We start from the raw sequence: 13,481 nt of genomic DNA on the forward strand, positions 1-13,481 counted from the left end.
CGTGAGTTTCGTCGAAGGTACATAATTACATACGCCAAACGTCAAACGTTAGCGTTGAAATTTGCAAGTTACTTATCTTTGTTCCTTGTACTATCGTGTATCAATCACCTCCTGAAGTAAGTTATTTGCAGCAATAACTCCACCAAACATGTATAAAATTGGAAGCAAAATGGCGATGTTTGAAATTTTGGCAGTTTTGGTAGTGCGTATTATGTAATAGAGTGAGAAGGTATATATTGGGTCCTGTAAAACTGCCATAATAACTGTAGAGAGCACGGTAAGATAAGGAAATAAATCGAATAGGCAAAACATGAAAATGTCGGGCTATTTTGTGCGACCATAAAAAAATCTTGCCGGAAAAACTTGCTCATTTCCGGGCACCTCTGTGGTGATTGAGAATATATAAGTAAAACCAAACACTTGGTATGTATATACTTAGAATTATTTGTGTGCAAACCGACATGGCTTGGTAACATGCGAAATGTTTATTCGTTATTGAAGGGAAAGCCAAATCATACCAATAAATTATATTATTTATTTCCTACTATACAATATATTTAATTTATTTTATGTACAGTAAATTATTCTCGTATTATAGTGGTTAGTAAAAAGATACATTGAAAAAATTATAAATAATGTTAAAAGTTTACTAAATAGCTTATGTTATGTATGTGATACGTCATGGCAGGTCATGGCGTATAAAGTCACCACCGTCATTAATGAGAGGAAAAACCATTTAGTATGGGGTTATTTTGCCAGAAAGTTTTACCTGAAATAGAAAATTACAAAAAGTATTATTTTAAAATTATGACTGAATAAAATAGAATATATAATAATAAAATGAGAAAGCATGAGCGGAATGAGGTTCACCAGCTTAGAAACTAATCCCCTGGTCCAGAGATGAATGCATTTATTTTACAAAGCAGTAAAAGAGTTGCGAAAAAGAAATCTCCTAGTAAACAATCAGACCTTCTTCACGAAAGTGCATAAATTATTAGACGTTATTTTCTGGTTCTGGAAAACATGCTCATTCCAAACCAATCGACCTTACAATAAAGCGTAACTCGCTCGCTAATCTCAACATTTGGTTTCAACTTTTTTGGTTTTTAAATGATCGTGAAAGTAAAGAAGACAATGATTAAATAGATGATATATGTAAGATGATACATAAAATCAGTTCCAGAATTTTCAGATGCAGATGTGAACAGATTACCCTGAAATTTGTGAAAATCCATAGCTCATCGACAACTCAAATTAATGAAAAGCGAACACATAATTTATATTAAATGCATAACAAACACTCCACACAAATATCATAAAAACCAACACGGGGTAAGAGTCTTATCAAGACACGATGCGTAGGTCATCATGTGTGGGATCGAGGACTGTTCATATACTCCAGTGAAGAGATGCTGCCATGGACCATAGGCAAAAACTGCTACATCATCACCACCGTGTGTTTCAGAATCCAGTGGCACCAAAGCAGGGTTTCTGAATCTGGTGTTATCTGCAAACAAAATTTTATTGTATTACAATCATAACAATTGAAAGGGATGATATATTCTCATTTGAAAACAGTTTAGATTTTTAGAACGATAATTATTTCTCTGTTGAAAAAAAACAAACTTTTAGAACATTCTCTTACCCATATTTTCTTGAGTAACATCCACCCTTTTTCCATTCACTTCCTTTCTGTATCCTTTCCCATTAGCGTAGCTTAGCGTCAAATACTTCAGCCCATCTATTGCAAACATTCGGTCGACTGCTCCGTTAATTGGGTTTCCTCTGATTGGGTAACCACTCATAGACATGGTGTGCGCGTGGTCTGAAGTTACCACTATGAGGGTTTCCTCAAGGTCGACCATTGAGACTGCTCTTTCAATTCCCTTTGAGAACTCTACAGTTTCGTCTAGAGCCATTCTGGCATGTGTGGAGTGGTGAGCGTGATCAATACGACCACCTTTAACAGAAAGCAAAAAAAAGTTATAATAATTAATTACAAATGTGTGTTAGGACAAGCTAATTATTTGCGGTGGCGCCAAAATCAATGGTTAATATTTGTGAAAGTAATCTTTCGGTTTAAAACATTAAGAGCTTCTTGAAATCTTTTACTAAAGCTTTTGACTCACCTTCAGCAAATAGGAAAAATCCATTCTTATCCTTAGAAAGAACATTGATGGCTGATTCCACCATCTCTTCAAAAGTCGGTTCCATATCATCTTTGACTTCAAGGTGGTATTTGCAATGATCTGATTCAAACACACCCAGTAAATACTCTGTGTCACTACTAATGGTGCGAAGCTGTTCCCTGTTCCAGACGTACTCATAGGGTCTTTTCAGGTCTGCTTTTTGGGCTTCCCACTCTTTGATAAGATTTCTCTGGTCCTGTCTATTACCTCTTTTCCCTTCTTCGTCAATGGTCGTGTTAGAAATTAGTTCTCTTCTACCCCCTCCAAGAATTACCTGAAAAAAATAGCGGGGTATATGTAAATAACCTGTTTAGTCAGAATTAGTTATAAAACTAATTGTTGGTATACAACTCATCTGTTTTTGTCTAGAATCAATTGATTAGTGTGTGGTGTGAAAACCTAAATTATTAATCTATTTGTTTAAAGTCCAAAACCTTGAAGTGTTTCCCAGGATCGCCATGGATGAGTTGATGGGCAATGTCCGGACAGAGAAGTGGGTCATGTCCAGCTGCCTTTATGTTTGCATCACTTTCCCAATTACGGTTTGCAGTATGGGCAAATGCTCCAGATGGTGACGCGTGAGTGATGCGGGTCGTCGTCACAATTCCTTAAATATTAATATAAATAATCAATAAATCAGTATTTTTAAACTATTTTAAGGATTTGATTGACTGACAACTTAATTTAAAAAACTATGCATACTACAAAATACGCACGTTGCTCCGAAAGCAATAGACCGAACGAAATGATGTAAAAGGAAAGGTTATTTGCAATCGAAATTAACGAAAATATTGTAGTCCAGCTCTTAACCCTTTCAATGTAATATAAATTTATGTACATGTTTACAATAATACCCACATAAATTTTATCAATAAAAAAAGTTATATATATTATTTCAATGTTTCAGCCGTCGAAAGACTGTTGGAGTTGGTCTGAGGGACTATTTATATAAATAAAATTATAGTTGAAGATACTTTTGATAGTTATCTGGTAGGACAGTTCAAAAATAATTTTGCAAACCCTATAGTTGTACAGTAATTTTTTAGTTGACCTTCTCCATGCGCAACTTTTTTTTCATATAATTTAAATAATACAATATTATCTGCCTAACAACGAGCAGGAATGTACAGATCCAGGAATGTAAACTAAAAAAAAATACACATACTAATTTTTTTAAATAACTTAAATTTTCTTGAAATTTAGGTGTCATTATTCAAATTGTAACTGATCTTGGTTACAATTCAGACAAACGATAAAGTATGCACCAGAACTATTTTTTAAAAATGTGTATTTCTTTCGCTTAAATTTTGACGCACATGTTAATTATTCAACGGGGTTCATTTTAAAATTAAATTTCTGATTGTATCTAAAAGTGACAATGATTGTTTTTGAAAGCCAAATATATTTATTTAAATGCTTTCAGCATCACAAATCCTACAATTATAATAGCCCGTGATTTTTCATGGGTCTGCGCTAGTATCACAATAAATTTTAAAATATAACTAATAAAAAGTTTAATAAACCTTTAAGCCTGTTACACACCACGCTATAAGCGCGCTATATTCTCGTGGCTTGTACGCTCTGATGCTTAGAGTTTATGATGTCAATCTCTTTCAATAGACTCTTTCCCATAGACGAACTTATTTCATTATGTTTTTTGTTTGTTTCAGCTGTATGAGAAATAATTCAATATGAAATGGAAAAAAGACACACCAGCACTTTTTCCGTTATCAGTGAACAGCTTTGCGATGGAATGCACGTGTGTGCTGTTATCCTGCATCTTCTGGCAGTCGTTCAGCGCCACCTGAGCAGTGACCCCGATGGTCCCGATGTTCGCCTTGACCCCGCCGAGGTAAGCAGTGGCGGAGCAGGCTGAATCCGCCACTTGGGAATTCACACAGTAGGTCTAGAAAAATTAAAAATCATCAAAATGCATCAAACGCACCTACGCCGCTCCCAACTATCAAATAAATAATTAAGCAGACAAAAGGGCAACATGAATGACCTAAATTATTGTGACCATAAAGTAGGTGACACATTACACATCATAGCTTGGTCTATTTCAGCACATGTCTCGCCATACACCACCAATGTGAACCTATGGCGAGCGATGCGCTGAAATAGGCCAACTCACGAAAATACAGCTCGCTTTTAGCTTGGTCTGTCACAGGCTTAATAGGGTATTCGGTCCCTCCCATCAAAAGATCGGCTTTTTTGACGGAATCCGGGCCACACACGTTTGCGGCAAAGGATCAAAGGAATGTATGAGGTCATTTGTGGTCGACGGTACAAACGTTTTGCCTTTTTATAAATGCGCAAGTATTGCTTTGCGCTGAGGATATATATTTTTTAATTTTAATTCAGCTGGGGTTTGTAAATGCAAATAATAATAATCATAATATCATCAAAGGATACTAGGCGACAGCGCCAAAAGGGCTAATCATTTGATAGGAATGCTTGAATACACTAATCTCTTCACAAGCGATTTAATGCCCTTTTTGCAAAAACCGCACAAGTTTCCCAACCGCCTGGAGGAGCCAGTGAGACTACAGCACCAACATTTGGTGTTTGGGGCCACAACGAACGTTTCAATTCTGAATGGTGGTCTTACACCAGGACAATACTGACAGTATCTTTTACTTTGGAACACGCCGCAAATATACCTTACATTATTTGATAAACTTGTCGAATTCCGTTGCAAGCTTAATACGAAAATAGTATATAAATAGCACTTGGTTTCAACTTAATTACTAAAAGAAATAACTATTTATGTCGTGGGAGATGGTAAAAGATGCATTTAAGTTCCATTTTTTCAATCAAAGTTAATTTTGAAGGTTAGTAAATACGCACAAATTATTAAAATTATCCAAACTAACACCCAAAAAACCTATTTTGTGCATGTTCACTTAAACCCCGACTTAAATATTTTTCTCCGTTGAATGTTTAAGTTGAAATCATGTGCTGTTTTTTTAAAGATTTGCAAGCAGCGGAATACTGCATTATATCAAAATCTGAAATAAGTAGGTACCTACACACGTAATTCATTAAGAAATAGTTAAAAATAATATTCAAAAATCTTTATTTTATTTTATTTTATTTTATTGATTTATTGTGAAAAACAGTATATTCATTTACATTTCACAAATAACAGTTTATAAGAAGTCAGTACATACATTTATTTGCATGGGTAAATACATCAATACTATCTGATTAACCAGATTTGTTAAATAGTATGCTTATTGCCGTCTTAAATTCTCTTTGGTTCAAATTGAAAATGTCAATCACAGAAGAAATGTGATTTAACAAAGTAGTTATTCTCCCCAAAGGCATGATCATTGGTAGGTTGGTCCTGCCCCTTGGAAAAATAAATAATCTGTGCTGTCTAGCTCTGATGAAATTATCAGGGACATAAAAATAAATTCGTTCCAGAATATCTGGATTGCAAATGTGCCCATTTAGCAGCTTGTGCGCCACTAACACCATTGCAATATTTCTCCTAACGTCTAGACGTTCTATCCCCAGCATTCCGGCAAGAAAATCAGAGGGATACAATAAAGGGTTATATCCGAACTCTCGCATGTAGAGGTATCGCATAAACTTTTTTTGCACCTTTTCTACATCATTTGAGTAAAGGGCATCTTCGGGTCCCCATATTATCGACCCACTCTCAAGAATGCTGCGAACCAGAGTAAAATAAAGCATTTTTTGTTTTTAATGAGTTTTTATTTCATTAAAAACAAAAAATGTCTAGAAATTGTTACATAGTGAATGCCAAAGAAATACAAAAAATAAAATAAAGCATTTTTATGACTGCCGTATTCGTAAAAGATTTCGAATTACATATAACAAAACCCAGTTTTGTTTCTTTGTTTGTCCCGTACGTGTTCCTATATCAGTCATCAAATGACTGATAATGAGAATTTCAATGTTCGTTCGTATTAGTGCCAGGATTGTTTAGAATGCGCTTTTTCTCTGCACTAGAATGAGATAAGGAGGAGATTAACGCCGACATAATGTAGTTTTCAACAGTAACAATGTGGATTTCACGATACTACATGAAGTGAATGGTAGAAAAAGTCGGGGATGCCCGAGGAAGAAGTGAATCAAATACTTATTTGTGGTAAAATAAGACGTAAGTGATGAACGAAGGAAGAGGTATTAGTACCTCAACACTTAACCCCAAACCATTTCAAGTCTCTGAGCAACGCATTGAAAAAAAATGATAAATATCATTATGTAAGGGAAATCACAAAAGTAAAGGTAAAAGGATATTAAATATATAGATGTTATTTTCTTACCTTGGACAGTCCAGTGACTGGAAATTCTTCAAAACTCAGCTGCGATTCCTCTCCTCGTTTACCTTCCAGCTGACCTTTGTATATCCTGGAAGCAGCGAGGGTTGGGATGGACATTCCGTCTCCCAGGAATAGGATGATGTTCTTGGCCTTGTTCAGGTTCGGTGTCTGGCTCACCAACAACTTGACTCGCTCCTTGCCCAGCTTCTGCCAGTAGGCAGCGGTTAGCTCGTCGGAGTCTTTGGCAAATCTCATTGTTGCTGCTGGTAGTTCAGGATGCATCACGTGATCATCATCATCTGTAATGAAAAGTATGTAGGTACAATCGCGACCTTTGTAATTGAATCATTGCGATTGGATCCGGAAATCGCGGGTTCGTATTACGGAGTGTGTGTGAATATTTTATTTGATTCATTTGTTTTATTTCACCTTCAAAAGTGGTTAATACTTTCAGTTTCACCCCAGTGAAAAATCTAATTGTTTATTAATATGGAAGAAAAAATAAGAAAAGTGATTACTTATTGTAACTAACCAACTAACCATCACGTCGGTTCCGCAGGGGTAGGCAGACGAAGGACCGCCAAACAACTCGGTCTTGGCACACACTCCTTGCATCATTCAAATTCATACATTGTCTCTACATATTCTTCTGTTATTATGACTTTTAACGTGGCCTGACTCAACAATTTCGTTCATTTGATCGTGCTTAGTCTTTCTCGGGTGTCCCCGGCTGCTTCTATCATTCATATTCGCGTCAGTTATTCTCCTTACACTCTTTTTTGGTCCATTCACTCTACAAGTCCAAAATCATCCAAGCGTCCCTTTAGCCTTGCACTCTTTGCTGACCTCTACATATCTCAAACCATAATACATGGCTTCACCAAACTTACGACTCAGGGATTACTGATTATTATCATTATTATAGAGGAGTACTTAAGCTCTGAAAGAAGAGATATATTATTATTTAGATATAACCAAACCAGAGTGAAATACAAATATATTATTACGTTATCACAAATTTTGTCGTGATTTATTTTTATCCAACATTTCGGACTTCGTTACAGTGTTATCATCATGGAACATGGGTAATTGAATTCAATTTTCTAATCTAATTAAATCTATTAAATGACACATCAACACTGTCTGTCCGAACTTTTGGCTAAAGAAATTATTTTGCCCGTTAAATCTCAAATCATATCCAACCTCTAACCTATGTATTATGTTCTACCCTTTAACTCTGAGAATCTGCATTGAGTTATCATTATTTTTTATTGCTTAATTAGTTTTCATATCAATCGTGTATCAACAAAACGTGGTGATTTAATGTTGACTTCTTACAAATAACACTGTTTTTAACAAAACACACCCACATTTAATTGAACAGTTTTGTTGATAGATAAAGAGTCATTACTTATAATTATAGATTGCACGCTTTGGGGGACAAGCAAGGACAAACATAATATAAAACACGTTTTTTTTTAAATATAATCTCGTCGTTAAAAAAAACTACGTTTTAAACCTGGTTTTGGTTCGAAACTTTTAAAATGCGTACTTTGTTGTTGTTATTTCTAAATATACAGTACAGTTCTACAAATAAATCACAAATCTTGAAGCTTGAATTTAGATATGTGGATTTACTCTAATAAAATTAAGATATTAAAAAATAAACTTATTTTGTGTTGGAACAACACAGGATTATTGAAATTAATCATTGATTAAGTAAACACAGATTATCTCAAGAAATAAGCCATGAAGTTTTGATAAACTAAAGGTAAGTTCAATAACAATAAATACGACACGCTGAGACGTATTTATATTAATCTGACGAAGAAAAATTATCCTGTTAAAATTACATATTCTGAATCAGTCATTTAGAATATATAAAGAACACGTATTATTTTCCTAATAAGTATCATGACAGAATGCGACAATGCTTTATCTGGCTTCTAAGAAACTGGGCGTTTTGTATAGGGCTTGCAGCACACATATTCATTGACCGTATTACTCATAATTTCATAATACTACGGGTTAATGGAAAAATTGAATAATAATCAGTCGCATACAATTTAAAATTTTGGGAGCGGGTTTGGGTACCGTCGCCGGGGGAACCATTTATTGGATAACCAACACCTCTTCCATAGGTCACCCCTAGTGTTTTGCTACGCTTGGTGTTAGCAGGGGTGCCGGATTCATCGAGTGAGGTGTGTTCAGGATGCGCCTGCCCATCAGCTGCGTGGCGTGCCAGATCGGGAGAGGCTGGCTTGGCCATCGCCTTACGCCGTAGTGGGAGGGATAAACTAGACTAAACACACTGATCCATAGATTCCTACCCAATCCTCATACATTTTACTTTCCCAACTTCCTCTCTTTCCGTTCCTTAAAAAAGATCCTCCATGTTCTAAGGATTATTTTCTTGAGGGCCTCTTGTGTGAGGTTAGTGAAAAAATAATGCGTACTGCGTATACCGGCCGTAATATGGCAGTATTCGTGGCTGATATTTTTTAAAACCGCCCGATCCCCAGGATTAGGGACGTATTACGATCGTATTAAGACGGAGATCCCGGACTTTGTTAACAATCCTTTCGATTTGACAAATATCAATCGGTCGCGCAGTGAAAATATTAAAAAAGTAGTAATACTCATTTGAATCACTATCAGGGGAATATTTTAAATCTAATTATTACCAAAGCAACTATGGAACGCATAATCCAATTGACAATTGAACTTTAGAAGCAATTCAAAATACGCCAGGTCAATGACATCGCAAATGTCATCCAAAAAAACGTAAAGTTAGCAACTAAACGTAAAATGCGAAAATGACCGTGATTTTGAGGATTGTAACAAAGTGGCGCCAGTCTAAAAAAAACTTGCTTGAATTTTATTATGAGTAAGTTACACGGTGTTTTACTGTGCCTGTCTCACCTGTGACGAGATATCCTAGTTTACAGATATTTTATTTTCACAGCTGATACATTTTACAATAAGCTTGATTTTGATAGGTACATTTTGTTAATAAGTTGGAAGAAAAATATTTAGGTTTTTATTGGCAATAACAATGGAATTAGAGATATTCTAATTTAAATTTGGGTGAGCAGATTAATTATTGCATGACAATATTATTGACCAAATTTACTTATCGATGGATATTAGTTTTAAGCGGGAAACTAGTTATCTACATCAAGCATTTCGATATACTTAAAAAAAACTAAAGGATTAAAAAAACTTTTCGAGTGGGCCTACGCTTCCAACAGCGGATGTACCCCTGGCGACCGATTTCTTTAAAATTTTACCCATAAAATTCCAACATAGTATTCGATTTACTGGAAAACGAAAGCTCAAAACAAAATAAGTTACTCTACAAAATCGACTCTAAAAGTGATTTAGATTCACCCGTCAGTTATTTATAAAATATTTTTTTTAGTTTATTCTAACTTGGTTCATTGTTCCTTCACTAAGACCCATTTTCAACATAATTAAATGATTTGCAACATAAAACTTGTTTTTTTCTAGTAGTTCAAGAAAACAAAATTACCTTCGTAAGGGATTCCACTGGCAGTAACAAATATGAGTAAAACACTAAACAGAAGTACTCGCTCCATGGTGTTGCAATGGAAACTCCTCGGTGATTGGCCACATTATCCTTCTTATATGGACGACCCGTCAATATGTTAATATCCGGATTAACCGTTACACGTACAATTTAATTATTTAATCTTAACGAACAACTGTAAAGAACACTGGTCGGCAACCATAACCCTTTTTATTTTTATTTACTGAAACTTGAATTTTGTAATAAATCCATTTTGATTATATACCTTATAGGTTTATTGTTATTTTATTTTTTTTACGCCATAAAATGGCTTTTACAATACAGTGATAATCGAATTGTAAGCGTACAGTGGTACACAGGATAGTAATAGCAATAAATTACAGAATAATTAATATGTCGATAAAAACACTATTGCAAGTGATGCAGTTATTAATTTGAGTGCGGTAAGACAATGCATAGTTCAAAAGAAATATATACTATTGTAACAATAGTTGAACTAATACTAGGCTTGTATAAGACCTGTCATAAGTCGAATTATGAGGTGTATATTATAATAGTCAGTAGTTAATATAAAATAAATTCCATTAAGGTATAGAACGCTATAGTTAACAGAGAATAATCTGTTTGAACAGAGTATTAATGTGTAGAAAAAAAAGTGAGTTGTTAACATGTATATTTATATTACAATGTAGGTAATCTGGAGAATATATATAAAAATTTTAAAAATATTTGCATGTTTTTTTTCACTAACCACACACAGAAGGCCACGAGAGGAAGGAGTTAACATGGGTCTTGATGAGACCCATGTTGTAGGACGGAGGAAACACAGAGGCCGGCAAATCGTTCCACAGTCGAGTTGTTGAACTCAAGAACGAGTCGTAGAAGCGACCATTCAACCGTGTACATTATATATTATGTTGAGCTGACTATGCACCATCAATGACATTAGTTCTTCGAAGCATCTTCCAATGTAATACCTGTAAAACGAGGACAATTTACCTTCCTGACACCTGTGCTCTAAGGATTGCAATCCCGTTTTTTAAGAGAGGGGAATCTATTAAACGGACCGCCTGTTGCTGCATACAATCAATCAAGGTTTTTGTTTTAGTATTTAGGGGCTCCAGACCAGAGTAGCAGCCAAATTCAACAGTGGGCGCACTTGAGATTTTTACAGGGTGGGCAGTTGATACTATGTTCAGTATCTGCGAACCCTGTTCAGTTCTGAGAGGCTAACTTGACTCTGGCTTCGGTTGGCCACTCTCCCTGAGCTGGTCACTTGAGTTACACCAATAACAGTATCAATGGAATTCATGTTGGAAAGATTGTTTGAGATTAAGATTAGATGTTTACTACGAATTCTTGCTGGTTTACAGACCTCGTAAATGAGTAAACTCGTAAACTACCTACGAGTTTATCAATAACACGTTCTGCATTACTTTGAATTATCACACATTGCAACCAAGCCGAAAAAGAAATGATATGAGCTAACAAGTCTCAACGAGTAGTAAATTTCTAGTCTAGAAATGTACTCGGCATCACTACACACATTATCACAAAAATACCCAGTTTAAAGAAGTTCTCAAAAATTTATCACAACTCTTTCTAGATCAAGCCTTACTAAAAAGGAAAAAAAGGGGCTTTTAAAAATCAAGTGTAAAAAAATAAAGAGTACCGCCTTCTTAGGTCACCACTTTTTTAAACACTACAAGCGATTTTTTTTTAACTCAGATACCTTTATCAACAAGGGCATAATATTCAATATGCTGAAGATATAAATAGGTGTCCGAATAAAGCTATTTTTTTGCTCCCTTTCTGTTGAAATTAAACATACCCTTTCAAAGATCGATACTCTTTCTTGAACCGAAAATAAAAGTCATTTACCTGACTGAGTTTTAGAAGTATAAAGGTATTACGTAAACTGGTGACATCATCATTATTTCAAGTATGTGTAGATCACACATACATCCGTTTATCTTTTCATTCGGTTGTCAAAATTTCACTAAAAAATCAAATTCCAATCCATAGTGGTTGCTATCGATTTTATTAATTAAAACCACCGCAAAACACAAATAGCCGATATACCCGTAAGTTAAATGCGCCACAACAAAATAATAAAATAAAAAAATGCAATAAATATAACAATAAGTTGTTCGCGTTTTCTGAATAGTAACAAGTTTATCGTCAATGATTTATTTATTATTTATCTTTATCTGATAAATTGACAAATTAATGTTAGATTTGATTGATGTCATGTACTTAAATTTCATTTGGTCTTTAAATATGCACTTTAAACGACCGCCATAATTCGCTCGTTTATCTAATTTTATGATCCTAAGATAACCCGTGTTAAATTGAACAAGTTGCCAAATAAGCGTTGGTTGTTTGTTTGATTGGTCCAAAGTGTCGGCTTCTCAGCGTCGAGGGTTCAATCCTCTATGCTGGAAATACTCTAAAAGTGGCAGTTATAAATTGCCTAGACTATGATTACAGCATCCAAGAGGGTGTAGATACTCTCAGTATCGCCCTGACGAAAAATGAAATCTGAATCTAAACGTTACTAGAAATGGCAAAAAATCATCTTCTTACTAATTTTTTAGATGTAACAATAGCTTATTTTCTTAAATGACTGGGTAATTTAAATATTACACTGTATTACAAAGTTATTTTTTAATTTAATATGAACGGGGCCATAAAGTATATCCACTGAACCTAGTTAAGTGAATCCACGCGCATGGTCACTCTAATAATTCATGCAAGCATTGGAACAACAGAAATACGCATTTCGAAAAAAGAATTATGGATTCATTAAATCATTTGTTTACCTACTTTATCGCTTGTCTGATTTGATAAGTAGTGTTTTTATGAAATTGAATATCTTTACGCATTCCGCAGGAATATTTCATTGATTTAGGGAGAATGACTACACTCTTCTTAAACCACCTTTATTCTGAAGTGGACATTTTTCTGTTACACCTCAGTAACTTGAAGATTGCATTGATTTTTTTTATAACACAAGCCTACGTTTCAACGGTTGTAATAAATGTAATGTTACTTTTTTTACTGTTTGAAATGTAATTTGTTTCACTATTTTTTGGTAATAAATAAAATATTAATTACCGACTTACCTATTTGTTGCGTACTTACCTACCCATCGCTGCGCGGTCCTATATCTATTTCGTTCATATACACATATTATTTACTGATATAAAATATTGTTAATTTTTTAAAATCTTGTCAAATTATTCGATTTCCTGATAAAATGGGACTGGAGGACTATAACAAATGATTTGACAAATTTCATAGCAAACTATCAGTGAAGCACGAATATGTTATGGAGAAGTCACCTTCGTGAATACGCATTCAGATATACTCAAAATGACTAATATTTTACTTTTACTTTCGAAATTGACCAGACAAATACATCACTCTAATTTTATTGTATAACCG

General features: G+C 34.6%; 1 protein-coding gene across 1 annotated transcript; it reads right to left on the bottom strand.

Annotated features, from left to right (window-relative positions):
- Positions 1–577: 577 nt before the first annotated feature.
- LOC149420650 (membrane-bound alkaline phosphatase-like) lies at positions 578–10,151 on the bottom strand. Its single transcript, XM_089636862.1, has 8 exons — positions 10,017–10,151; positions 6,488–6,783; positions 3,903–4,095; positions 2,624–2,796; positions 2,130–2,463; positions 1,646–1,960; positions 1,328–1,507; positions 578–769 (listed from the first exon to the last, which is right to left on the bottom strand). Exons 1-8 carry the CDS (start codon positions 10,081–10,083, stop codon positions 717–719), a joined length of 1,611 nt encoding a protein of 536 aa, XP_089492988.1. The 5' UTR covers positions 10,084–10,151; the 3' UTR covers positions 578–716.
- Between the last annotated feature and the right edge of the window lie 3,330 nt (positions 10,152–13,481).

This window comes from Hesperophylax consimilis, chromosome 10 (assembly GCF_061612785.1).
Source record: "Hesperophylax consimilis isolate HC1 chromosome 10, BYU_Hcon_1.0, whole genome shotgun sequence".
In the NCBI taxonomy this organism is placed as follows: Eukaryota; Metazoa; Arthropoda; class Insecta; order Trichoptera; family Limnephilidae; genus Hesperophylax; species Hesperophylax consimilis.

Coding starts and splice junctions, on each gene's coding strand:
- LOC149420650 (XM_089636862.1), bottom strand. CDS start 10,083: ATGGAGCGAGTACTTCTGTTTAGTGTTTTACTCATATTTGTTACTGCC. Junction 6,784..10,016: donor CAGTGGAATCCCTTACGAAG/GTAATTTTGTTT, acceptor TTTTCATTACAG/ATGATGATGATCACGTGATG. Junction 2,464..2,623: donor ATCCTGGGAAACACTTCAAG/GTTTTGGACTTT, acceptor TATTTTTTTCAG/GTAATTCTTGGAGGGGGTAG.